The sequence below is a fragment of the Myxocyprinus asiaticus genome, chromosome 5, assembly GCF_019703515.2.
Source record: "Myxocyprinus asiaticus isolate MX2 ecotype Aquarium Trade chromosome 5, UBuf_Myxa_2, whole genome shotgun sequence".
Classification (NCBI taxonomy): Eukaryota; Metazoa; Chordata; class Actinopteri; order Cypriniformes; family Catostomidae; genus Myxocyprinus; species Myxocyprinus asiaticus.
Genome location: NC_059348.1, coordinates 45,835,645 through 45,861,582, shown reverse-complemented (window position 1 = coordinate 45,861,582; position 25,938 = coordinate 45,835,645). Strand labels below are relative to the sequence as shown.

The 25,938-nt window shown below is 39.6% G+C and overlaps 1 protein-coding gene across 6 annotated transcripts in view; it reads right to left on the bottom strand.

Moving 5' to 3' along the window:
* LOC127441049 (enhancer of polycomb homolog 1-like) overlaps nucleotides 1-25,675 on the bottom strand; it is a 39,329-nt gene extending 13,654 nt beyond the window's left edge. Inside the window, exons 1-6 of one of the 6 annotated variants that reach the window (XM_051698201.1) lie at nucleotides 25,387-25,675; nucleotides 24,411-24,516; nucleotides 7,849-8,008; nucleotides 6,499-6,653; nucleotides 1,814-2,020; nucleotides 1,556-1,704 (exon numbers count right to left, since the gene is read on the bottom strand). In XM_051698201.1, coding sequence (XP_051554161.1) covers nucleotides 1,556-1,704; nucleotides 1,814-2,020; nucleotides 6,499-6,653; nucleotides 7,849-7,948 — 611 coding nt within the window. In that variant the 5' untranslated portion in view covers nucleotides 7,949-8,008; nucleotides 24,411-24,516; nucleotides 25,387-25,675. Of the gene's footprint in view, nucleotides 1-1,555; nucleotides 1,705-1,813; nucleotides 2,021-6,498; nucleotides 6,654-7,848; nucleotides 8,009-21,052; nucleotides 21,515-24,410; nucleotides 24,517-25,386 lie in introns of those variants that run through there. The other 5 variants (XM_051698200.1, XM_051698198.1, XM_051698199.1 and 2 more) reach the window with 5 other exon arrangements.
* Between the last annotated feature and the right edge of the window lie 263 nt (nucleotides 25,676-25,938).

Genomic DNA, 25,938 nt, shown 5'->3' with positions numbered 1-25,938 from the left:
AATTAATTCATCTGCATATAATTAATTCAATTAAAAACAGGGCTGCTTCGATCGATCGGCATCGGCCAATATTCACATCCTGACTCGATCAGTGATCGGTATTTTGGCTGATCGCATGAACCAATTGCTCATGGTCGCAAAAGACGTGCGGCTCCTTTAAGACTTCAGCTGCACTCATGGCATCACGGAATAAGGGGAATACTGACTTAGTGTTGCAAGACAAAAAACTTGATTCAGTAGTTAAGAACAATGCAGTGGGAGAGGTATGGCGAATATGAAAAGCGTGTGTACTGTACTGTTAATATGGCATTTCACACGCGACAAGGCAAAGGGAAAACAGCGCGAGCTGTGAAATGGTCCTCATTATCGTTCGTGGAGGCAGCTTCTCCGACGGACATAAGCACCTCAGTAATAACGCAAGTTACATTGTAATATAGTGTAAAACAAATTTAAAACATTTCATTCAAACATCTTTATTAAATATCTCCATATTAAAGGGCATTAACAATAGCAGCACTGGTAAAGTCCAGAAACGTGCTCTTTCTCCACTTCCTTTCATCGTTTGCCCTCATGAGAGAGCGCATGTTCAAGCAGCAACAAGTAAAAACTATTAATTCAATCATCCAACTAAATAAAAAGGCAGGAAAGGCATTTATAAATATAATAATTCTTTATACAATATTAAGATAATGTATTAAATATAATGCAAAAATAAAATAGAAATGACAATGAATAAATAACCATAAATGTCAACTTAAGTTTAATTGCACCTATGGGTTAATAATTTTGACACAAAGCTTCATTTTTTTGTAGGGCTGTCTATCTTAATATAGAGAATATTTTGTTAGCCTATACATGCTTATTATATTTTATTTAAGTTTTTTTAATAAGCCTTTTAAACTTTTGTTTGTCAGCAAAAACTAGGCAAAGTGATATTACTGGGAAGAGGAAAATTCAATTAATAGTGACAGTGTGCAGAAAGCTGACAGAGATCCTGATAAAAAGTGAAATTATCAGGACTGGTAGCAGCCGGTAATGTGACAAGAACATCGGTATCGGCTGTAAAACTCCTGATTGGAGCATCCCTAATTAAATTTTTTTATCTATTGACAGCATTAGTTTTTAATAAATCTTATGACTTTTACAGGACTGGAAATCACAATTATAAATACCACTTGAAATCAAAATTGGAGCTTTAAAGCTTTTAGGCCATGTCTTTAAGCTTTGTAACAATCTATTTTAGCAGATATTCAAAAATTTACAGTCAGTGAAAACTGACCAAACATATTGATGACTCATCCTGTACTACACAGATATTTGCCCAATCATATGCGCTCTAAAATGCACTCTAATACCACCTGTACCCAACTAGCATCAAGGTTTATGGCTGGAACATAAAATTAAGACTATTGGCTATTCAAGAAAAAGGGGGATGAGTCCTTCAATATATTAGGAAATACCTCTGTACAAGTCAAGCCATTTCAAGGGTCTTTAAGATTGACATTTACAGGTTTTCCATAACTTTGGGAACATTAGAATACACAAGTGTGTGTACCTCTTCTCTACTATCTCAAGCGTGAGGTGCAGCAGCTCTCTTTTGCTCTTCTCTCGCCTCTTGATCATCTCCAGGATTGTAACGGCTCGGCTCAGCTCCCTCCGCAGCTTCAGCATCTTCTCGTAAGAAGCTTCATCATTCTTACGATTCTGCAGGTGAGAGGAAGAGAACTTGTCTATAAGCATTCTCTTCTGTTACTCCACAAGCAGAGCAAATACATAGATGCGCGGCACTTCCTGTTGAGCATTGCCTTCTTACCTTCCTGGTCTGCATCTTCTCTGTCCTGCGTCTGAAGGCCACGTAGGGGTCACTGGTGCTGGATCCATCACGCTTCTCCTGTTTGACCACCGGGATGAAAGAGCCACTCTGACAGGCTTTCCTCTTCCTGCTCCAGTACTCAAAGACCTCCTTTATCAACTCATCATCCTCCTTCAACAAGAGCTTGGCCTCCTGCAGAGACACCGGCTGACAGACAAAAAGCGAGAAATTGGGAATGTTAGCCATAGCTGGGAAGACAAAACTGCAACATACAACCTTCAGTTTCTTATAAAGCATCTCAAAGATGAAAGGCTTTTCAACACTTAATTAGCAGTTGTCAAATTAAATGTTAATACATATTTCAAACAATACTTCTCATTTCACCAAAACATGTTTAAAGAGAAAATGATACATTAAGGCCGGCAGTGGATTTCATACCTAACACGATGGAGCTAACAACAAGCTTTCAACGTTGGCAGCAAATGGGGAAAGTATCAAAATGGCAGAATATCGGCTGATTAATTGGCCTCACCCATAGAATCGGACAACTAACAAATCAACCTTCTCCATGTCCTAACAAAACAAAAAAAAACAAAAAACATTGGAACAGTTTGAAAATGGTTATTTTATTTTAAAAGTTAATTCTAGGACTGTTTTGACAATCAATTCACGTAATATTCCATCTTGCCTAACCTCTACTTCAAACAATGTGAAAAATGATGTCTATACACTGATCAGCCGCAACATTAAAACCACAGACAGGTGAAGTGAATAACATTTATTACATCGTTACAATGGCACCCATCAAGGGGTGGGATATATTAGGCAACAAGTGAACAGACAGTTCCTGAATTTCATGTGTTGGAAGCAGGAAAAATGGGCAAGCGTAAGGATCTGAGTGACTTTGACAAGGGCCAAATTGTGATGGCTAGACGACTGGGTCCAAGTACGGGGCTGCGTAGCTGCAGACCGGTCAAAGTGCCCGTGCTGACCCGTCCACCGCCGAAAGCACCTACAAATGGGCACGTGAGCATCAGAACTGGACAATGGACCAATGGAAGAAGGTGGCCTGGTCTAATGAATCACATTTTCTTTTAGATCATGTGGATGGCTGGGTGCATGTGCATTGTTTACTTGGGGAAGAGATGGCAGCAGGATGCATCATGGGAAGAAGGCCGGCCAGCGGAGGCAGTGTGATGCTCTGGGCAATGTTCTGCTGGGAAACCTTGGGTCCTGGCATTCATGCGCATGTTACTTTGACACATACCACCTACTTAAAGATTGTTGCAGAACACAAACACCCCTTCATGGCAATGGTATTACCTGATGGCAGTGGCCTCTTTCAGCAGGATAATGCACCCTGCCACACTGCAAAAATTGTTCAGGAATTGTCTGAGGAACATGACAGAGTTCAAGGTGTTGACTTGGCCTCCAAATTCCCCAGATCTCAATCCGATTGAGCATCTATGGGATATGCTGGACCAACAAGTCCGATCCATGGAGGCCCCACCTCGCAACTTACAGGACTTAAAGGATCTGCTGCTAACGTCTTGGTGCCAGATACCACAGGACACCTTCAGAGGTCTTGTGGAGTCCATGCCTCGACAGGTCAGAGCTGTTTTGACGGCACGAGGGGACCTACACAATATTAGGCAGGTGGTTTTAATGTTGTGGCTGATCGGTGTACATAATAATGCTAGCCTCGTAAGACTACATTGTGTCAACTGAGAAACCAAAATTAGAATCTTTACCTTAAATATGACCAAAATTCTAATTACATTCAAATTCTAAAGTCACCAGCTTTGTTAATTGACTTTGTTCCTTTAGCCCACAAGAGGGCACAACAAATGCATATAGGCCAAACAGCACCGTGTTATATTATTGCAAAGAACGTTCCTGGCTGTTAAAGTGCATTCCATTAAAGTGCATTAAATAAAAAAATAAATAAAGATTTAACCAGTTCATATTCCAAAATGTAAAAAAAAAAAAAAAAAAAAAAAGCTACAATAGACAGTTCTATGTTAAAATGGTGTTGCACTGGTGCCGCAGTATACTACTCCAGACTCAAGCTTCAAAATACCAGCAACACCACAGCGTTTTTCATTCATTACAGTTTTATGTGCGGTAGTAATATTCCCAGACTGTAGTGGTACTCGGCTGAACTCGGTGGTGAAGCGGCTCAGACTATAAGCTCTGGGGCTGTTCAAACAGATGGTACAGAACAGAGGATCGAGAGACATTTCCAAATTAAACTTTCTTTCCTGACAAAGTGTTTTAAAACTCATTGCTTAATCTGAGATATGCTGATAAAAGCAAGAAGCAATGGCCAAAGACCTCCATCTAAGGTGTTCACACAGACCGCTTTTGTAACCATTCACACAGTTTTCCAATTGTCTGTCTACGTAAACATGCGCTTGATGGCAGTCTTGACCGGTTTTCCTGCATTTTGTAGGCATTTAGCCAGCTTTGTTTTGCGCAACAATGCGATCAGTCTGTGCCACACATCCGCAATTCAAAAGCACAGTTTTAGCATTTGAATGTGCATTTTTATTTTAAATTTGACAGATATTCTAATTTAACTTGTCAGCCTTACATGATGGAGCTAACAAGCCATCAATGCTGCCAGCAAATAGGGGATAGCATCAAAATGGCAATTTCAGCATTAACTGGCCTCACCTATAATCAGTCTACCACAAAACAACCTTCTCCATATCCTTAGAGAAAAATGTTACAAAAGGCTTGGAAATAATTCTTTGATTTAAGTCACTTCTAGGGCTGCAACTGTTTTGATAATTAATATTATATTCCAGCTTGCCCAACACTGTCCTTCAAACAATGTGCAAATTTAAGTTCATATATTATCATGCTTGATATAGCCTACATTTTGCACAAAAATGGTTACAAAAAGTTAAGGTAACAAATAGTAGACAGCATTAAAGATGTAGAGATCAATATCATTGACAATTTGGAAACAACAGAATATTCCTTGAACAATACAAGGTTGTATATAAAATATTCCCTCAATGAAAACTGCTGCCTCAGTTACCAAAGTTGAAAAGGGTAAATTCAACAAACACCAGTGTTAGACAAAGTAACTCCTTTAAACAACTGATAAAACCCATTAAGGAACAAGAGTAAGAGCAATAACACAATCCTGCTTTCCTAGAGTCCTGCTAAATTAACATATCATGAGCTGCACCAAAAAGGCACTGACAGTCACCATTTATAAAAAAAAAAAAAATAATAAAAAAAAATATCTGCTCAATTTCAACTAGGGCTGCACGACATTAAATGGGACATATTATGCCCCTTTTTACACTATGTAATAAGTCTCAGGTGCAGAATGTGTCTGTCAAGTTTCAGCTCAAAATACCTCACAGATTGTTTATTCTACCATGCCTTTATACCCCCGTTTTGTAGCCCTGTTCCAAACGGCTGTTTTAGTGTCTGTAGCTTTAAATGCAAAGGAGCTGGAAGTGGGCTGTGCCTTTCCTGCTGATGCCATGGATACCCCGGTGACAAAAATGCAGGAGAAATTAAACCGTTAAATTATAAATAACAAGGAGAACACACTAAGTCAATCATCTTAGTGTATTGTGCATAACAAAGGTCGAGTTATGATATATGAAAAACAGCTATAGTTGTCGAAAATACCATTATCGTTTCATAATCGTTTTTGAAATAATGACCGGTTTTATTATACTGAAAATCTTCATTGCATGACCGTGGAGGACGCCAATCAGTTTATATCATAACCGAAACAGAGCTACAGCTTCATTGTTATGGAATAATGTAGTTAGGGACTAGCCACAATGTTTTCACAACAAGAGTCTTTCGCACAAATGTGCAAACAAGCAAATTCAGAAAGCCAAATTGCAAACATCAAAAATGTATAAGTGAGAAACTTAAGACTTGCAAATCTGAAATTGGGTCACGGAGAGTTTGTCGATCCATCCTTGATTCTTAGCTTTGAAGCAAATCTAGCCTTGTGTTGACCAATGTTGATGAAGCAGTCCAAGTTAGCACAATCTAAGCTACTCTAGCGAGGAGATAAATATGGCAGACTGTGCAATGCTCGCTCAGGTTTTAATGAGGGCAGATCTAAGCTACTCGGCCGGATCTCTTCGCCAGTCGTGGGCGGTACCTTTCCCCTTTTGATGTCATAAGGGGCTGCAATCCTGAACAGCTCGTTCAGAGACACTGTTTTTTATTGATGGGGAAAAGAAACGAGGGGATGGTCTTTTACCATATTTTGTGGTTGTCTACACACTGGGGATACAATTATGTTCAAAAAAATGTAAGTGGATTTTGCATATGTCCCCTTTAAAATGATTCTATTATTGCAAGCCCTTGCGATATACAAATCAAGCTATTTCTAGAAATTCGATATATCGTGCAGCCCTAATGTCAAACTAGTCTATCTAGTCTCAGACCAGTGAATTGTGCCATCTGCAAAGTAGCACACTACTGCTGTAGTAACCATGAGCACCATGACGCCTTTACTGTTCTGCGAAACCTCCTGGGTGAAGGAACTTCACACCAGTGACCCTCATGACCTTCTGACACTACCTCCCCCGCCCCCACACCCACATTCAGCATTATCATGCCTCGAAAGCCAAACACACATTTTGTGATGCCCATTCTAGAATATCAACAATCCTGACTATTCCCCAGCTCTTTCCCACCTCTAGTACCTGCTGTCCACTGCCTTTCTCCAATCGGTCAATCATCTCCTCAAACTGCAGGGCCCCCACGTCCATCTTTTTCTTCAGCTTATTTACAAATGTCTCATCATCAGAGTCCAGATCAAAATCTGGCTGTTCTGTGTCCAGACTGAGTGCTAGAGAGAGATTGGAGAAACAGAGTGAGAAGAGTCACTCAACTGCAAGGATTTGCCACAATTGTAAAAGAGATATTAGGCACATTCTGACAATTCAAAATTGCCATGTTGTTTAGCCAAATGTTGGGCAAACAAACTATATTACATAGCTAAAATTGATTATTTTATCTGATTATTAATATTTGTATTAATACATTTATTAAAATAGTGGTTTCTCACCATATATCTGTTGCTGCAGTTTAATAAAAGCTATAAGCCCATAAGATGTCTGTTAAAAGGTTAAGAGACCTGGGTCTCTCAAAACAACTGAGTAGTACTTTTTGACATGCACATACTAGGGCTGTCAAATTAAAATTTGAAATTCAAATATTCTTCGGAAAAAAAAAAATGCACATTCAAATGCTGAAACTTGAATAAAAAGCTGAATTATGGATGTGCACTCATGATGACTTCAGACCAATTGGATTCTTGTGCTAAAAAAGGCTAGACACAGCGCAACAAATACAGTTTGTTTAACAGAAAGCAGGTGTCTTAAGATGGCTTTTAAAGTTCTTTTTAATTAGCATCTATCCTGCATGGAACGCTGAATAAACAAACGGATGGTTGCAAGAGCATTGGTGTGAACAGCCCCTTACAGTTGGTGGAGGTACTTGGCCATAGCATCTTGCTCTCTTATAAGTGTTTCTCAGATTAAGCAATGAGTTGTTTAAATGCTTTGTCAGGAAAGGAGTTCAACTTGGAAATGTCTCAAGATCCTCGCATTCAGTTCCATTATGTTGTGTTCCGTCTGTTTGAACAGCCCCTGGCCTGAGCTCATAGTCTGAGCTGCTTCACCACCGAGTTCAGCCGAATACCACTGCTATCTGAGAATATTGCTACCCTACATAGAACTGTACTGAATAAAAAACAATGTGGTATGTCGCTGTTATTATGACGCTTGAGTCTAGGGTAGTATACTGCGGCATCGGTGCAAGCGTAACACCATGTGGACTACCTATTGAAGCATTTATCCCACTCAATTTACTTTTGACAACATTTGAAAATATAGACAAACTATTATTTGAATGTTATTCAAATTTTAAAACAATTTAAGGAAAAAATTCTGCCCAATTGACAGCCCTAGCAAATACATACGAGGCTTAAGCCTTTAAACTGAATGAGAAGTTTGGTCTTCAATGAATGCAGATTGACTCACGTTGTATGTGAATAAGCTGTTTGGGCATTTTAAAGTCCCCTGGGTAGAGGGACTCATAGTAGGCAATGTTGCTCTCAGCCTCTGGGACGGGAATCACCATGTTATCCCTCTTCTCCCCGTACACCTGCTGAGCAGAGATCGCCCGCTGGAGATGGTGTTCCTACAAACAAAGAGAAAGATTAACCCAACAGACATAGAAGTGTATGCAGATTAGGGATGTGTGAGACTAAACGATACTTATGCTGCAAGTTGACACTAGAATTACTAGTCAAAAATGTTCCCCATTAAACTGTTAAACATTTTTTACACATTTACGTTTGGATTTATTTTTTTATTTTACTTTTTACAAAAGGATGCACTTAAAATTACTGTCATGTTACATTACTTAATACACTGCCTGGAGAAAAAAAGGGTCACTATTTGTATTTAAAAAAAATCAGAGCCTATGATCATTATTGCAGTGATTAATACGTTTCAGCTGGCAACAATCCTTTTAACCCTAAATGATGCAGTGTGTAGCTTATTTTTTAAACAACCATGTCGGAAGACGGCACCCATAGTTGTGGAAAAGTAGTAACTGTTTCAGAAGAGGCAAATAACTGGCCTGCATCAAGCAAAGAAAACTACTAAGGAGATTGCTGAAATCACTGGAATTGGGATAAGAACTATCCAACGCATTATTAAAACCTGGAAGGATAGTGGTGAACCGCCAGCTTTGCGGAAGAAATGCGGTCAAAAAAAAATCTTGAATGATCGTGATCTGAGATCACTAAAACTCGAAGTCACATCGTAAAAAAATAAAAAGTAAAACTCATGGCTATGTTTAATAGTGAAAGTAAGAGCATTTTCAAATGCACAATGTGACGAGAACTTACAGGATTGGGACTAAACAGCTGTGTGGCCACAAGAAAGCCTCACTAACAAGTGGCTAAGTCGGAAAAAACGACTTCAATTTGCTTGGGGGTATAAAGATTGGACCTTGAAGCAATGGAAAAAGGTCATGTAGTCTGATGAATCCAGATTTACCCTATTCCTAAGTGATGGGCGCATCAGGGTAAGAAGGGAAGCGCATGAAGCGATGCACCCTTCATGCATAGTGCTCAGCGTACAAGCCTCTGGAGGCAGTTATGATCTGGGATTGCTTCAATTGGTCAGGTCTAGGCTCAGCAACATTATGTGGCAATAAAATGAAGTCAGCTGACTACCTGAATGTACTGAATGACAGGTTATCCCATCAATGGATGTTTTCTTCCCTGATGTCACGGGCATATTCCAGGACGACAATGCCAAGATTCATCGGGCTCAAATTGTGAAAGTGGTTCAGGGGAGCATGAGGAATCATTTTCACACATGAATTGGCCTCCACAGTGTCCTGACCTTAACCCCATTGAAAGTCTTTGGGATGTGCTGGAGAAGACTTTACGGAGTGGTTCGACTCTCCCGTCATCGATACAAGAACTCGGTTAAAAATATATGCAGCTCTGGATGGAAATAAATGTTGTGACATTGCATAAAGTTGTTGAAACAACACCACAACAAATGCGTACCATAATCAAAGCTAAAAAGGCAGTCCAACAAAATATTAGTTTACTTTTTTATAACTTTTTTTTTTTTTTTTTGGTCTGGCAGTGTAATACAATTATTAATAAGAGGATATCTGGAGCAGATGTATACAAAGTTGAATGTGCATGCTTCTTCCCGCTCTCACTCACGGCACACGCAAGAAAATGTCCTCTCGCAAGATGAGCAAAGTAGCTATGGAAATCACTTCAATGGTGGTGCGGGAAGCGGATTTCTGCTTAGAAAAAGCAGCTTAGAAAATGAATGATGAAAACCCTGCTGATCAAGAAGGCTATTTTCAACGATGTGCCGACTGCTTAACTGTTTAAACTGTCTTTTATTCTATGTGCATGTCATGTTTAGAACAAAACATTAGGTTTATTGTACATCTCACAGGCCTGTTTTTTTCCATACTAGCATTTTTTTTTAACATCGTAACTGTTATTGGTTAACGTTCTTTATCGAACAGCTGCCATATTAAATCATAGGCTAATGAACGTTGTAAAATATGAGCAACTTTTCAGCGCATTTTCTCTTAGATTTGGTGACCATATTGCACTGTGGGATACAGTACAGTACGCGGTGTGCTCTATTGTATACTGCAGATTTTGGCAAATGCAGCATGCCTATGTTTATTTAAAGAGGCCCTATTAGGAGCCTAGGTAGCTCAGCGAGTACTGACGCCGACTACCACCACCCGGAGCCGCGAGTTCAAATCCAGGGCATGCCGAGTGACTCCAGCCAGGTCACCTAAGCAACCAAATTGGCGCGGTTGCTAGGCAGGGTAGTCTCACATGGGGTAACCTCCTCGTGGTCCTCGCTCTCAAAGGGGCACGTGGGGAGTTGTGCATGGATGCCACGGAGAATAGCACAAAGCCTCCTGAAACTCTTATGGTAAGGGGCGTTACTCTTCCGACACGTGCTGGTTGACCAATCACAACAGACTGGGCCAGCTGACCAATCAGAGCAGACTGGGCTTTTCAGAAAGGGGAGTTTTAAAGAGACAGGAGCTACAGAGCATTTCAGACAGAGGGTGAAAAGAGGTGCTGCAGCAATGTACAGTATGAGAAAAATAATGTGTTTTTTGAACATAAGCATGTAAACCTAGTCTAGTTGACCCCCAAAATAAAATGATGAACCTGTAAATGAGCATAATATGGGCTCTTTAACGCATACTGAAAATTTGCATACTGTTGATAGGATGCTGTAAAAAAAAAAAAATAGCATGAATGACAAGGCTTGACAATGAGGACAACCCAAAGGCCCAGGGTCACTGTGAGAGAGATTTGGCCAGTTGCTAAAACGGTTACTTGCCCGATTGGGCCAGTGCTGCACTTATAATGTTAGCGAACACAAAAATTACATGGACCTAACCCTTCAAAGCACACATATTATACATTTGACACGGAGGCACAGTCGTGTGGGCACACAAGAGCATGCACACACACCGGGCATACACTACTAGAAATGTCCTCGCTCTGTTCCAAGTGTTTTTGCAGCATCTATTACTAAAGTATTGAAAATTGTAAAAAAATAAGTGTACATGTTGGTGATAATTATTCATCCTCACATAAGAACAAAAGAAATCAATAGTTTCTTTATACAGGACTGTAAATCCATGTCTCTCCATTCATCTCTCAGTGTAGCGTAGACACTGTTTAGTGTGCATGCGCACTCGTAAAAGGACAGAGCACTAGTATTGTTTCCACAGTAAAACAATAAATTAAAAAAAAAAAGCTATTCTCTAATTTTTGTGCCTTTAGATATGAAGCACTGGATGAAAAAAAAAATTGTTAAATTCATACATTTGGCTGGAGATCTGAGCTGCTCATTATCCAATAAGTATACAGTTGAAGACAGAAGTTCACATACACTTAGGCTGAAGTCATTAAAACTAATTTTAACTACTTTGTGCATGACAAGCAATTTTTCCAAAAACTGTTACAGATTGTTTCACTTTTAATTGACTATCACAATTCCAGTGGGTCAGAAGTTCACATACACTAAGTTGTAAAGCAACTTGGAAAATCCCAGAAAATGATGTCAAGCTTTTAGGCAATTAGCTTCTGATAGGCTAACTGGAGTCAATTGGAGGTATACCCGTGAATGTATTTTAAGGCCTACCTTCAAACCAAGCTTGACATCATGGGAAAATAAAAATAAAAATCAGCCAAGACCTCATGATAAAAAATTGTGGACCTCCACATGTCTGGTTCATCCTTGAGCAATTTCCAAACGCCTGAAGGTACCACGTTCATATGTACAAACAATAGAACGCAAGTATAAACACCATGGGACCATACAGCAATCATACCACTCGGGAAGGAGACGCATTGTCTCCTAGAGATGAATGTAGTTTGGTGCAAAAAGTGCAAATCAATCCCAGAACAACAGCAAAGGACCTTGTGAAGATAGTGGGGGACACAGGTAGACAAGTATCTATATCCACAGTAAAACGAGTCCTATATTGACATAACCCGAAAGGTTGCTCAGCAAGGAAGCCACTACTCCAAAACCACCATAAAGCCAGACTACAGTTTGCAAGTGCACATGGGGACAAAGATCTTACATTTGGAGAAATGTCCTCTGGTCTGAATAAACAAAAAATTAACTGTTTGGCCATAATGACTATTGTTATGTTCGGAAGAAAAAGGGTGAGGCTTGCAAGCTGAAGAACACCATCCCAACCGTGAAGCATGGGGGTGGCAGCATCATGTTGTGGGGGTGCTTTGCTGCAGGAGGGACTGGTGCACTTCACAAAATAGATGGCATCATGAGGAAGGAAAATTATGTGGATATATTGAAGCAACATCTCAAGACATCAGCCAGGAACTTAAATCTCAGTGGCAAATGGGTCTTTCAAATGGACAATGACCCCAAGCATACCTCCAAAGTTGTGGCAAAATGGCTTAAGGACAAAATCAAGGTATTGGAGTGGCCATCACAAAGCCCTGACCTCAATCCGATAGAAAATTTGTGGGCAGAACTGAAAAGGCATTTGCGAGCAAGTTGGCCTACAAGTCATGTCATTTTTATTTGTATAGCGCCTTTCACATCACACACACCTTTTCAAAGCAGCTTTACAGAAAATCATGCATTAACAGAAAATGAAAATGTAATATCTATAATGTCTTAGTCATCATTGTGTAGTTTGATAAAATAAGATTGTGAATTGTGTTTAAAAAGAAGTAATTTAATAATAATTGTATTTAGAACTCCAGTGAGCAAGCCGAAGATGACTGTGGCAAGGAACACAAAACTCCATAAGATGGTTAATAGAGAAAAATAACCTTGGGAGAAACAAGGCTCACTGTGGGGGCCAGTTCCCCTCTGGCAAACATCATGAATATAATGCCAATATTATGTATAGTGCAAGTCATGGTTTAAAATTATTAAATTGTTAAGGGTCAGTGTTTAAACAAACCTGACTCCGTTACACCAGTTCTGTCTGGAAGAATGGGCCAAAATTTCAGCAACTTACTGAGAGAAGCTTGTGGAAGGCTACCCAAAATTTTATCCCAAGTTAAACAATTTAAAAGGCAATGCTACCAAATACTAACACTTAACACTAAACTTCTGGCCCACTGGGAATGTGCTGAAATAAAAAATTATTTCTACTATTATTTCACATTCTTAAAATAGGTGATCCTAACTGACCTAAGACAAGGAATGTTTTCTATGATTAAATGTCAGGAATTGTGAAAAAATGAGTTTAAATGTATTTGGCTAAGGTGTGTGTAAACCTCTGACTTCAACTGTACATTTAACTAGGTCATATTTCAAAATGTAGGCCTAAACATTAATTAGACATTCTAATGGCATCTGATATGAAAAGCAAAATCACAATGGCTATTATCAAAGCTGTTCAGCTTGAAGACATCTGAAACAGTCTACTACTTCATATCATCCTCATAACACATCTGTTACCTGTCTAATTTATGTACTGTACAGGCATTTTCTTTCTGTGCTTTGTTTCTCATTCAGTGTTGGTCTTGTTTGGGTTGTCTAATTTTACGTTTATATCCACATTATTAATTCATAAATCAGGCCTAATGTTTACCTAATATAAAATTACACATCACAACTGATTTAGTAGCAAGTCTCCAAACCCAGGAATCCACAAACTGAATTACATTTAGCCAATAATCAAATCTTTAATTGACTAAATCTTTGATCCTGGTTGTGAAAACACTACACACAGCCCAAAAGTTGACAACATGATTAAACGGGTGACCGAAAACCCATTCTCTGCTCCACTGAACTCTTCGCTGAAAAACATGCAAATAGCAGGGTGACTGAGGTTATATCATGCATTTATGAATTCATATCTGTAAAGCGCTTTTATGGGGTTACATAAGGCATAAACCTGTAATGTACAGCTATCTTACAAATTATAAATGTGATACAATTTGGGGGGAAATAGTCTTAAAAACTAAATGTATAAATCAAAAAAAATTTAGCTTCGGACATTTTTTTTTAAAGCCACGCATGATGGTAAAAACAGCTATTTTGTATTTTTGTGTTGGGGCCAGTGAAAATTTTGGCAAAGCAAGTAAAAACCATACTGGGCCAGTAGAACAAATCCTTGGCATTTAGCTGTGAATGGTATGACACAGTATGCCATCCCAAACCAAACACTGCGTTATATATCCTTAGGTGATGTCAGTGTAAACAGCTAATCAAATATAGATGTATTACCAGCAGGGCTCAACGCTAAAGATTTTTTTCTACTGGACTGGTCGGGCCAGTGCTTCAGATTTTTACTGGCCCTGGCAAAATTTTCACTGGCCCCAACATAAAAATGACAAATTGCTGTTTTTACCATCATGGCTTTAAAAATGTGTCCAAAGATAATTATTTTTTTTACATATATTATGTTTTTAAGACAAAGTCCCACCAAACTGAATCACATTTATAATTTGCAAGATATGATTTATGCCTTATGTAATCCCATATAAGCGCTTTACAGATATAAATTAATAAATACATCATAATAACCTCAGCCATCCTGCCATTTACACATGAGTTTTGAAGTGAAGAGTTCTGTTGTGCAGATGATGGGTTTTCGGTCACCCATTTAGTCATGCTGTCATGAAACTTTTGGCCATGTGTAGCGTATTCACACACAGGATCAAAGATTTAATCACCGAGTTAAAGATGTGATTATTGGCTGAATGAAATAAACATATGAATCCCTAAGAAGAGACTTGCTACCAAATCGGTTGTGACGTGTAATATACATTAGGGAGATATTAGGCCTAATTTGTGAATTAAGAATGTGTATATAACATGAAATCAGACAACCTACAGACCAACACAGAATGATGCACAAAGCACAAAAATACCTGTATGGTCCAGAAATTAGAAATATAACAGGTGTTTCATGAGGATGATATGAAGCAGACTGTTTTGAATATTCATCTTCACCCTGCAGCTAAACAGCTCTGATAATAGCCATAGAGATTTTGCTTCTTTTCATATCAAACACCATTATCGTCTCGAATTAATGTTTACGTTTTGAAACATTAATTAAATGTATACTTACATTTTGGATATTGAGCAGCTTGTGATTTACAGACATGTGTATAACTGGAGTTTAACAAAGTTTATTACGTTTCATTTGGCGCTTCATCTCTAAAGGCAAATTAATGAGAAAATGTGTTTGTTTTTTTTACAGTGGGAATACAACTAGTGCTCTGTCCCTTTACGAGAGCACATGCATGTTACAGTCTACGCTGCATGGAGAGAGATGATAATGAGACATATGAACGGAGAGACATGGATTTTCAGTCCTATAGAATGAAACTGTTGATTTTTTGTGTTCCAATGTGTGGATTACTGCTTTTCACCAATGAAAAATGTGGGAATTCACACTGTGAACGCGGGGACACTTAATGTTGCGCAAGACGTGCAATCCCGCTACGAAATTCATGAAGTAATAGCTGCTGCTAAGACATTTGGAAAAGAGCGAGGACAGTGCTAGGAGAGTGCGTTCGGTGTCTGCATGCGACTGTGCCTTGGCGCGTCCAGTATATTATGTGCTCGCGCATCTTTGCGAGCTAAATAGAAATCGCACTCGCTCCTCAGTTAGGATACTTGGTTCGCTCAGTGTAATTGTTGTGCTCTCACTTGTTGTTTTCTTGCACTAATGTTACAAATTCAGCAATGGCTCAATCGGACAAGTGGCAGTTCTAGCAACTGGCCCGAATCGCTCACACTGGTCCCGGGCCATCCTTATTGTCGAGCCCTGACTAGTATACAGCACTCGCATTGAACGATGTCTGCAAACGGTGCCCATTTTGTAAATGTTTTTTTGACCATTGCTGTTGTAATTGTCTGCATAAAGAAAAGGTTCCCAGACAGGAGACTTAAATGACGCATCAGGGATGCGTTCTCTCTCCACTGCTCTTCTTTTTGTTCACGAAAGACTGCACTGCAAAAGACCCCACTGTCAAGCTCCTAAAGTTTGCAGACGACACCACAGTCATCGGCCTCATCCGGGACGGTGACGAGACTGCATACAGATGGGAAATTGATCAGCTGGCTGTCTGGTGCGGTCACAAGAAATTTGAACTGAACATGCTCAGTGGACTTCAGGAGAAATCCCCCCACATCTATAACTGTCTGGTTTGGTTCAGCCACCAAATCAGACAGAAGGAAACTACAATGGACAGTCAGGACTGCTGAGAAGATTATTGGTGCCCCCACCTTCCAAGACCTGTACATCTCCAGAGTGAGGAAACATGCAGGTGGAATCACTCTGGACCCTACAAACCCAACCCACTCATCTTTGAACTGTTGCCCTCTGGCCGGCGCTACAGAGCACCAGGACATCGAGGCACAAGAACAGTTTTCACCCTCAAGCTATTTTCCTCATGAACAATTAAACTGCCTCAGGACTCTCCCATAGTGCAATAATGTAAATATATATCTCATGTATATGTAAATTCACATTTAATTCAATAACTGTACATACCCCTACCTTACACAATTACCACTTGCATCATATACATATAATAGAATGGCATATGTACATCTATTTATACTCTTACCTTGTTTTATATTCTGTCTCACACTGTAATGTTCTGTGTGCACTTGTTTCTCCCATCACCAAATTTTTTTTATTTGTGTACGTGAGAACACTTGCCAATAAAGCTCATTCTGATTCTGACACATTGGAGAATTAATCTCCATTGCCTGGCAAATTTTTGTTTTTACTCGCCAGAGTTTTGACAATATGTAAGAGTAATGCAACTGAAAACTAAAAAAAATTAAATTAAGTAAACCGAGATGGGGGTGTCATCATATATAATATATACTGAATATAATAGGGCTGCAACGGTATGCTGTGTTGGCCAGACAGCCCACAGAAGGGCTGTTCCATATTGTAGAGCGCATCCAAACGGTCAATGGGAGATGTGATTGTAAACATGGAGACAGTGCGCAACAGCGAATGTGAAAGCCACCGGGGTAGTGCACATTCACGTTGATGGAATAACTGTCCTGTTGCTGCGAAAGGCTGATCGAATGCCGTGGCGAGACTAACTTGTACAGGCTGTTTATGCTTTGCTCCCATAAGCTCTCATTATCTCTTCTATTATTCTGACATTTCACATTCTTAACATTCACAATTAAAGTGAATGGCCAGGGGAAGGCATGGTACAAGTGTGTGTGTGCACATGATCAGGATGGTACCATCGCAGTCTCATTTTGTGCCAGGAAAAACCCTGTGATTGCGCTAAAAATGCAAACCGCACGCAACTCAGCATGTGAAAGAAATGCTGAGAAGCACAAAGTGACTACATGTGTAGATGGAGTAAAAAGGCTTGACTGCTTCATTTTTGTGTATTGTCATTTTCAGCATTGCTGAAAACACGGAAGGAAAGCGCAGAATCCACTCACAAAAGGAATTAACTATAAATCGCGGAATGTCACTAAATTTGTCATACTAGGGATAAAATGCATGTATAAATGCACAATTAATCAAATTAAAATCGTAATATGTCCTAGTGTGATGCTTAAACCATAAATGGCTGAGATCCAATTAAATATACGTTTGCTTCAACAGTAAATGAATGTGAGAAGCAGCTGCTTTTTCACTAACCGTATCATTAATATCATGTGCGCCCTGTGTGTATAAATGATAGAGATCACTAACTCTGACGTGCAACACATGCATACTTTACATTTATATAATTAAATCATTGCCTTTAGCCATTTAATAAGTATATTAGCCCATACAGCAAACGGCTTTTCCGGAGGTGAGAAGTGAAGTCTTTGAAAACATCAGTTTTTGCAGTAAAGCAGCAAAATAAAAGTCCCATTTAACTAGGTGACTGAAATTGAAAACATGTGACAGAATTATAATACTTCTGCGTAGTAAAATGTAACATTCAATGTAGTAGTAATAACGATAATATCAATAATAAATGACATTATATTTAAGCAATATCTCAAGCAGGAGTTTCATCACTGCTTTCATTAATACCGTGATACTCTTCAGAAGTGTTTCTCAATCCTTTCCTGAAGTGCCACGAACACTTGACATTGTGGATATTTCCATTATTTGACACCCATTTCAGATCAGAGTCCTCTACTAATTAGGCAAGCATTAGAATCAGATATTAAAGGAGACATCCAAAATGTGAAGTGTTAGGCTACGTCTACATTAATCCGGATACATTTGAAAACGGCGTTTTCGTTTCAAAACGCTCTCCGTCCACACTAGCATTTAATCGTTTTCCAAAAGTTGCTCGTCCACACTGAAACGTCTGAAAACGCTTGAGTAAAACGTAAGACGCTTCGACATGCGTCATTTCCGTCAGGCGTTTATGTACTTTCCGCCTCTTTGAAACGTCGTGGCAATGTCGAGGAAAAAAAAGTTTTTTTTTTAAATGGAAGGACGAGGTGGAGTTGTTGCTGCGGGTAACGCTAGACTATGAAGTTGCAAAAGCGAGTGAAAAAAACAAATACGGCGAAATATTGGACCGCTTCAAAGAGCACTATCCTTCTGATGATGCGGCTTACCCCCACAGTAAGGACGATCTCACAAAACGTATTACATATAAAACGTATTAACTTATTATACATGACTGTATCGCATGACTAAAAATGCGTCATTTTCGGAAGCCTCCGTTTTCACAGTCCACACTATAACGTGAAAACGTCGTTTTCAGATTTATCCACTTTGGAGTGCGTTTTCAAAAAGCTTTTTGCAGACAAAAACGCCGTCCCAGTGTGGACGGAAGGCCAAACGGAGAGAAAAAGATGCATTTTCAAACGAAAATGTATTAGTGTGGACAAGGCCTTAGAGTACTCCAGAAAAGGATTGAGAAACAAGGGTTTTGGATTGTGCTTTGATAAGTATGGAAGCTCTTAATTTGATAAAAATAATGCAATGGTAAGTTGAAAAGTAATTCTGTTCTCATTTGATTTAAATTCGGAATTAATTTGATTAGACCATTTTTTTAATGATAAAATGTAATTAAACAGAAATCAAAGAAAATAAAACGTAAAACACAGAATTTGGGGGAAAATAAAAAAGGAAACTGGAAAACATTCAAACGGATTTCATAAGGCCCTAGATAGTTCACCCCAAATCAATTCTTAATTACTCACCCTTATGCCATCCCAGATGTATGACTTTCTTCAGCAGAACACAAATGAAGATTTTTTTGAAAAATATCTCAGCTCTGTAGGTCCATACAATGCAAGTGAATGGTGATCAGACCTTTGTAGCTCCAAAAATCAGAAAGAAAACAAAAGTAATCCATATGACTCCATTATTTAAATCCATATCTTCAGAAGCAATATAATAGGTGTGGATGAGAAACAGAACAATATTTAAGTCCTTTTTTACTCTAAATCTCCATTTTAACTTTCAGATGTGAAAGTGAAACTAAACAGCCACCACATGTGACTTTCAGATGTAAAAGTGAAAGTGGAGATTTAGAATAAACGACTTACATTTTGCTCCGTTTCTCACCTACACCCATTATATCGCTTCAAGACATTGATTTAACCGCTGGAGTCTTATGGATTGCATTGAATGGACCTACAGAGCTGAGATTTTTTTTTTATCTTCATTTGCGTTCTGCAGATGAAAGTCAAATACACATCTGGGATGGCGTGAGGGTGAGTAATTGAACATTTTGATTTTAGGGTGAACTATCCCTTTAAATTTACCTCAAAATATAACTGCAACAATAACATGACTACCATTTTGACAATAATCAACATTTTAGTCTACAGTTTCATCTTTCAAATCTACATGTAGCCAGCAAACATTCCTACCATGTAAGCAAAACCCTGACACAGCAGAGCTGGATCTCTGTTAGATGCAAAAAAAAAAAAAAAAAAAACATTAGCGTGCCAGCACAAACAACCACAAAAGTTCTCAATAACAACAACAGAGACCACAGACAACTGACATCTCACTGAACCCTTTTTTGTACATTACACACACACACACACCAGGGAGTGCTGGCTCTCTCCACATAATGACACACACACAAAGCATATGGACTAGTGTCAAGCTAATATTTGGTCATTTTGAAATGATCAGCACTGGTTAATAACATTGTCAGTTGCAAAATATCATCAACAAATAACATTTTGTTTGCATTTTTCACTTTTTTTTTTTTTTTTTTTTGGAGTATCAATAAATGTGTCAATAGGTGTAGATTTAAGCAATTTAGTCACATTTGCTATTATAAACTCCATTATTTTATCAGCCGGCAGCCACCCTGTCCTCTAGATGTCAGAATCAGCCATTGAAAAACTCATATTGGTCAACCACTATTAAAGTTTAATAGGTCTGATCTAAATGCTTCAACATTAGGAGCTTGCCTAGAGAAATGAGTTTAATGCAAGATCTGAATAATGCATGTTTCCTCATGATGCTGAGGATGGGGTTGATGTACAGATGGAGTAGAGTAGATGAGAGCTTCATTTGCCGGTGCAGCTAAAAAAAAAAAAACAAGGCCGCATGTGCACCGCTGCTCCAGTCAAACAGGCCACTGCATACATTAAACAGACCTCTGGCAATTGAATTCACACTGTATACATCTTTATTAACGATGTAAGCAGCTAAAAAGAAATCGGCTAATTGGTTATTGGACATGACAACTACTCCGACCTAGAGCTGATGTTCATGCAAGAAAAATTATTTGCATGGACACTGTATTGCTCAGGCATTAGAGAACGCTGCACTAGAATGGTGTGTTGGAGGCCCTTGATGGTTTTGCTGGGTGTTAATTAGTGACTGGTTGGTGTGTGTGAGCTCATAGACTGGCGCCCTCTTTTAGTCAGTGTGTGGTACTGCACCTGCGCCGAGCCACAATATCAACAAAATGGCGTTTTTGCCCGTGGTCACGTGACCCCTTTGTATTCAATAAACCATCTATTGACAAAACTACTGCATAAGAACCAACCTGAGATTACATTTGCAAAGTAAACACTCTAAAGTTTGGGCACAAGACACTAAACCTCGACTGTCCCGGGCTGTAACGGCACATTTGACGCTTTTCCTTTCAAGAAATGGCGGCCATTTTGTGTTCACTGGCGCAGAGAACCAAGGGACGCGCCTCTCACAACAAAACCAAAATAATTATCAATATACATGGTTCTGATTAATAAAACATACCGATTCCTCCTCTTTCTCCATCCCCGTGGGCATCTGTGGCACTGCCCGGTTAATAGAGGCATATTCGTGCAGGTCGGGCAGGTCCTCGCAGCGGAAGACGGGTAGAGGCTTGGAAGAGTCCAGCGCCCGCGCCCGAAACGACAGTTTACTCATTTTATTCTTTATAATTCGAGATGCAACATAAATCTAGCCGATCCCCTAATGTTCCCTACCGGTCCGATTAAAGTTCTCATGGATGATGCCTGTTCGTTTTCCAGCAGTGCACGGGTCGGTCGGTGGTGGTAGCGGGGCGAGCGGAGTCGCGAGGCCGGGTGGCGGTCGCTCTCTCTCGGTATATGCTTCCAGCGCGCTCCGGTCCCTGATTCCAGGCTCAGTGCGCCATGGCCAACATGGCGGACATTAAAAACACTCTTTAACACTCCGCTCGTGTTCGGCGGCCCAACCCCCCCCCGATCCCAGATCAGCCATTCCCACATTGGCTTACAACGCATGCGCTAGTAACGCGCGGTGAGAGAGGGGGAAGGATGTGAAAACTACGCCCATCCAGCGCGCCTCTCTTCAAAAACTCCACAATAATAATAATAATAAAATTATATTCTATAGTATTAAGATTTTCCCAGCTTCCGCACAGAAATAGCTAAAACATTTCACAATTCGTTTTTTCACACCGTTTTCCAAATTTGCCAATTTTTGCAAATGTAATCCTAAAAAGGGCAAGCATATAATGGGTACCTCTAAATTACCTCTAATTAATTGCTATTTTCCAACACATTTAGACACAATGCATTTCCATGTTTGTTTGTTTTTTTTCCCCCCTAAAATATAAATTTTAAATTTTATAGCTTGTAGAAAACACAGAAAAAAAAGAAAAAAAAACCAGGAGCATTTTTCTCAGGTCAGCTGCCTTTTTACCATTTAGATAAAGATTGTGAGTTGATGCCAGACCTTATATACAGAGCTGCATGTCCTCAGTATTTGCAGTGACCCCCTTTTCAATATTTTTCACAAAAAAAAAAATCTGACCGACTCACTCATTGCTCTTCTCCCCAGCCTCTTAAATGTCTGTATCCCCCAGGACACGAAAAACCTTTTTAGGGTTAAGAAAGCATGGGCCATCTCTGTAATATTTGCATATTAATCCTTCAACTCTCAAAAATCACTAGTAAATAGTTAATAAAATAATTTTGAAGGATTGCTTTCAAAGATATTTTTGCATTAAATACAACTAAAGTCAAAATTTAACAGATATATTTTGTAAATGCATGCTACTAGTCTTATTGTGAATGATTCATCCATTCATATTTGCCATTTCATAAATTTTTTTGACCTCATAATCCATCAAAATGTCATAACGTTCTCTTCCAGTGATATAACATACTTCTCTCTGTGGACATATGCAATCACAGTATGTAATTTCTGTGACACTAGGGCCACCAAACGGAACTGCAAAAATAAAATGTTTCCAAAACAGCTTTCCGAATACATCCCGCTGGTCAAACAAAGAGATAGTCCGCCCCAGCTCAAGCCATTAATTGAGTAACATTGTTGGGGTGGGTCTAAGTGGGTCACTCAAAACAAAGAGACATTTTCATAGTGCCACAGAGACACAGTGCTTAGAGTTTTTGAGAAAATGTACCTATTAATGGCTTACTTATAGTTGTCTTTGCATATTAAGCTTGGATAGGAAAAAGTATTTTGGTATATTTGAAGTTACATACTTCAGCTGCCAAGTTTTTAGTCAGTTTTAACACCACCCCTTCAAGAGCCTGTCATGTAAACAAACCTGCCAACAAAGTATTTAATGCAGAGATGAAGAGGTGTATTTTCGGCTGTTTCCCTCCTAAAACCCTGCTCCCTACCCGAAACTACCTTGGTTATGGACCCGCTGGCTTGAATTTACATTTCAAAAGGAGGAGGAATAATAACAGCGGATATGCAGTTGTGTACGAGACATACCACGCAGGAATGCTTCCAGTGTTGACCACTTCTGAGTGGAATGAGAGTCGGATTTACGAAAACTGTGTAAGACGTAGCGCATGGTCATGAAAATAGACCATACTTTGTTTTAAACGTAGCGCATGGTCATGAAAATAGACCATGCTTTGTTTTAAAGTTGTACGACAGTGGAAGAAAAGGACTAAATGGGAAATAAAAATAAAAGATTGCAGACCAAAATATTGAAGCAGTTGCCATGAACTGCGAGTCATTCAGTTTAAAGGTGAAACTACTCTCTCAACCTGTTCTTGCTAGACCTGTTTTTTGGGGGGGGGGGGGTTGTCCCCTTTTCTCCCCAATTTTGGAATGCCCAATTCCCACTACTTACTAGGTCCTCATGGTGACGCAGTTACTCAACCTCAATCCAGGTGGCAGAGGACAAGTCTCAGTTGCCTCCACTTCTGAGACCATCAATCCGTGCATCTGAGAATCCCAGCATGTGGAGGCACATGCTACTCTCCGCGATCCACGCAGAACTTACCACGTGCCCCATTGAGAGAGAGAACCACTTAAGACCAAGAGGAGGTTACCCCATGTGACTCTACCCTCCCTATCAACCGGGCCAATTTGGTTGCTTGGGGGACCTGGCTGGAGTCACTCAGCACACCCTGGATTTGAACTCACGACTCCAGGGGTGGTAGTCAGCGTCAATACTCACTGAGCTACCCAGGCCCCCTTGCTAGAACTGTTGGTTTATTGGTGGTACAACTATATTTGGCCTTAAAAAAAAAAAAAAAAGGGAAAAACATTTAGCAGAAGAGACCCCATAGCATACTCAGCATAATTACTTGACTATTCTATTTGTTATCCATCTGAAATACAGACATGTGACTCCCCATTTATTTTTAAATGCAAGTCAAGAGAAGATGCTATCCTGACCAGGAGGCGATTTCTTCCTAGCTTGATCAGATTTCTTCAGTTTCATTCTAGTGATGTTGCAGCACAAACTCGAATGCTATTCCTATGGGAAGCAAAGAGACAACTGCCTCACAGTGGAATCGAGACACCCACAAGATCATGTTTCACTGCAAAAACATTCACCATTCCTGCTAAAGCAGCTGTTTGTTCACAGTCCTTAATATATGAATGCACTAACATTATTATAAGACCATCCAGATGTACCAGTTCAGTTGTGTAATTATTATAAGACAGTGTCATGTATCAAGAATATATGACGTAACCACATCTGCTTATATAGGTATTATCTTATTCATAATCAATTCATTTTGAGTTGAAATTTAGCAGAAACGTCCATGTCTACGATTAAGTACCCAAAGTAAAAGACCATTCATTGTTTTGCTTATTGCAGATATCATCTACCAACCAAGCATGTGTGGTCTGTGTGCAATATCAGACATCTTACCTCCACTGCCGGATATATCCAGAGCCCAGTGGGCACCCCCTTGACTCTCCAAAGGGGTTATAATCCATCCGGCATTATCCAAACATTCCAGAAGCATTCTCTCTCCCTTGTCACACACAAACAACATTGACCATGACCATTAACTCTTGATCTCAAGTATCAAGGGTGAAGATGCCGCCATGTCTCCGGGCACAAACTCTCCACCCATACTGTGACAACAGCCAAATTATGACATAATACACACACCTTTCTAGTATCCACAACGAGGTATAGACAGTAGTCTGTTGTTCTGCCATGGCTTTGTCACACTGATTTAAAGGGGGTGATCGCCAATAGCGCCATCATGTTTAACCACTGAACAATAATGCATTTTGGTTGCTAGAAGCGCGGGAATAAAGTGTTGGCGCAACCCATTTGGCTGTTCACAATTATGTAATTAGAATCTGGATTCTACGAAAACGAACAACGCGCGTTTTACACTGCGCGCGACACGAACATCGCGAGAGAATATAAAAGTCGATCTTTGGCGGCTCCTTTTATGTCAATAAGTTAATGAATAACATTTAATTAACGACATAACCCGAAGCGTGGCATTTTTTTTCCTTTTCTTTTCTTTTTGTGAAGCGAATGACACGTAGTCTCGCGCTCACATGAGCTTAGTTAATGCGGCCATCCGCAGTCAAACCCTTCTGCAGATATTTAACCTGCGCGCGAAAGTGCACCCTCAGCTTTGTCTTATCATAAAAATTCGACATTTTCTCCAAGTGTTCATGTCCCAAGACAGACCTTTTTTTAAAGCTATTTTCTGAGGTCATTTCCAGGCTGATGTGACAATGATGTTGGGAATATGCTGACGCTCGCCTTCCAAGTTCCCTGTTGGACTCTCTCATTCAGTAACCCATTTTTTTTGCTATCAAATGACATTAATCGATCAAATTCACATTAAACGGGAGGCAGACAGATAGTCGAGACTTACCAGGTATCTCCACGGGGCTGTCCTGATTTTGCCACATTTCAATGTTTTGCCCGTAAACAGACGGCGTAACTGTGTAACGCATCACGGTGGTGTTTGGCAAACAAACGGCACAGTCGTCAGGCATGTTGTGCGTCTCTCTCTCTCCTTTCCGATTCACACGGCGATTAGAGATGTCTTTCGCTAAACGAAGACAACGCAACCCTGTTAAGAGATCCAGCAGAGAAACGGAGTTTTTTGCAGCAGATTAAAGCTCTAATCAGACCCCGGGGAGAGTCCGTCACTGCTACAGGGGTTAATAACTTTGCAATGGCAGCGAGACGCCGCCTCATTGGTCAGTGAGTGGCACCAATCACCTGTGGGAAGCTTCAGAAATAAGATCTAAATGGCTGCATGAAGAGATTCTGGTCTGGCAAAACTAATGACTGTAAAATACACACTAACACCCACACAAGGAGACACAGTAAAGAATACATTTAGAAAACACAACACTGATGTTTTATTCGGTTTTTAAAAAAGTATAGGGAAAAAAAAAAAAAAAAAACAGTTTTGATG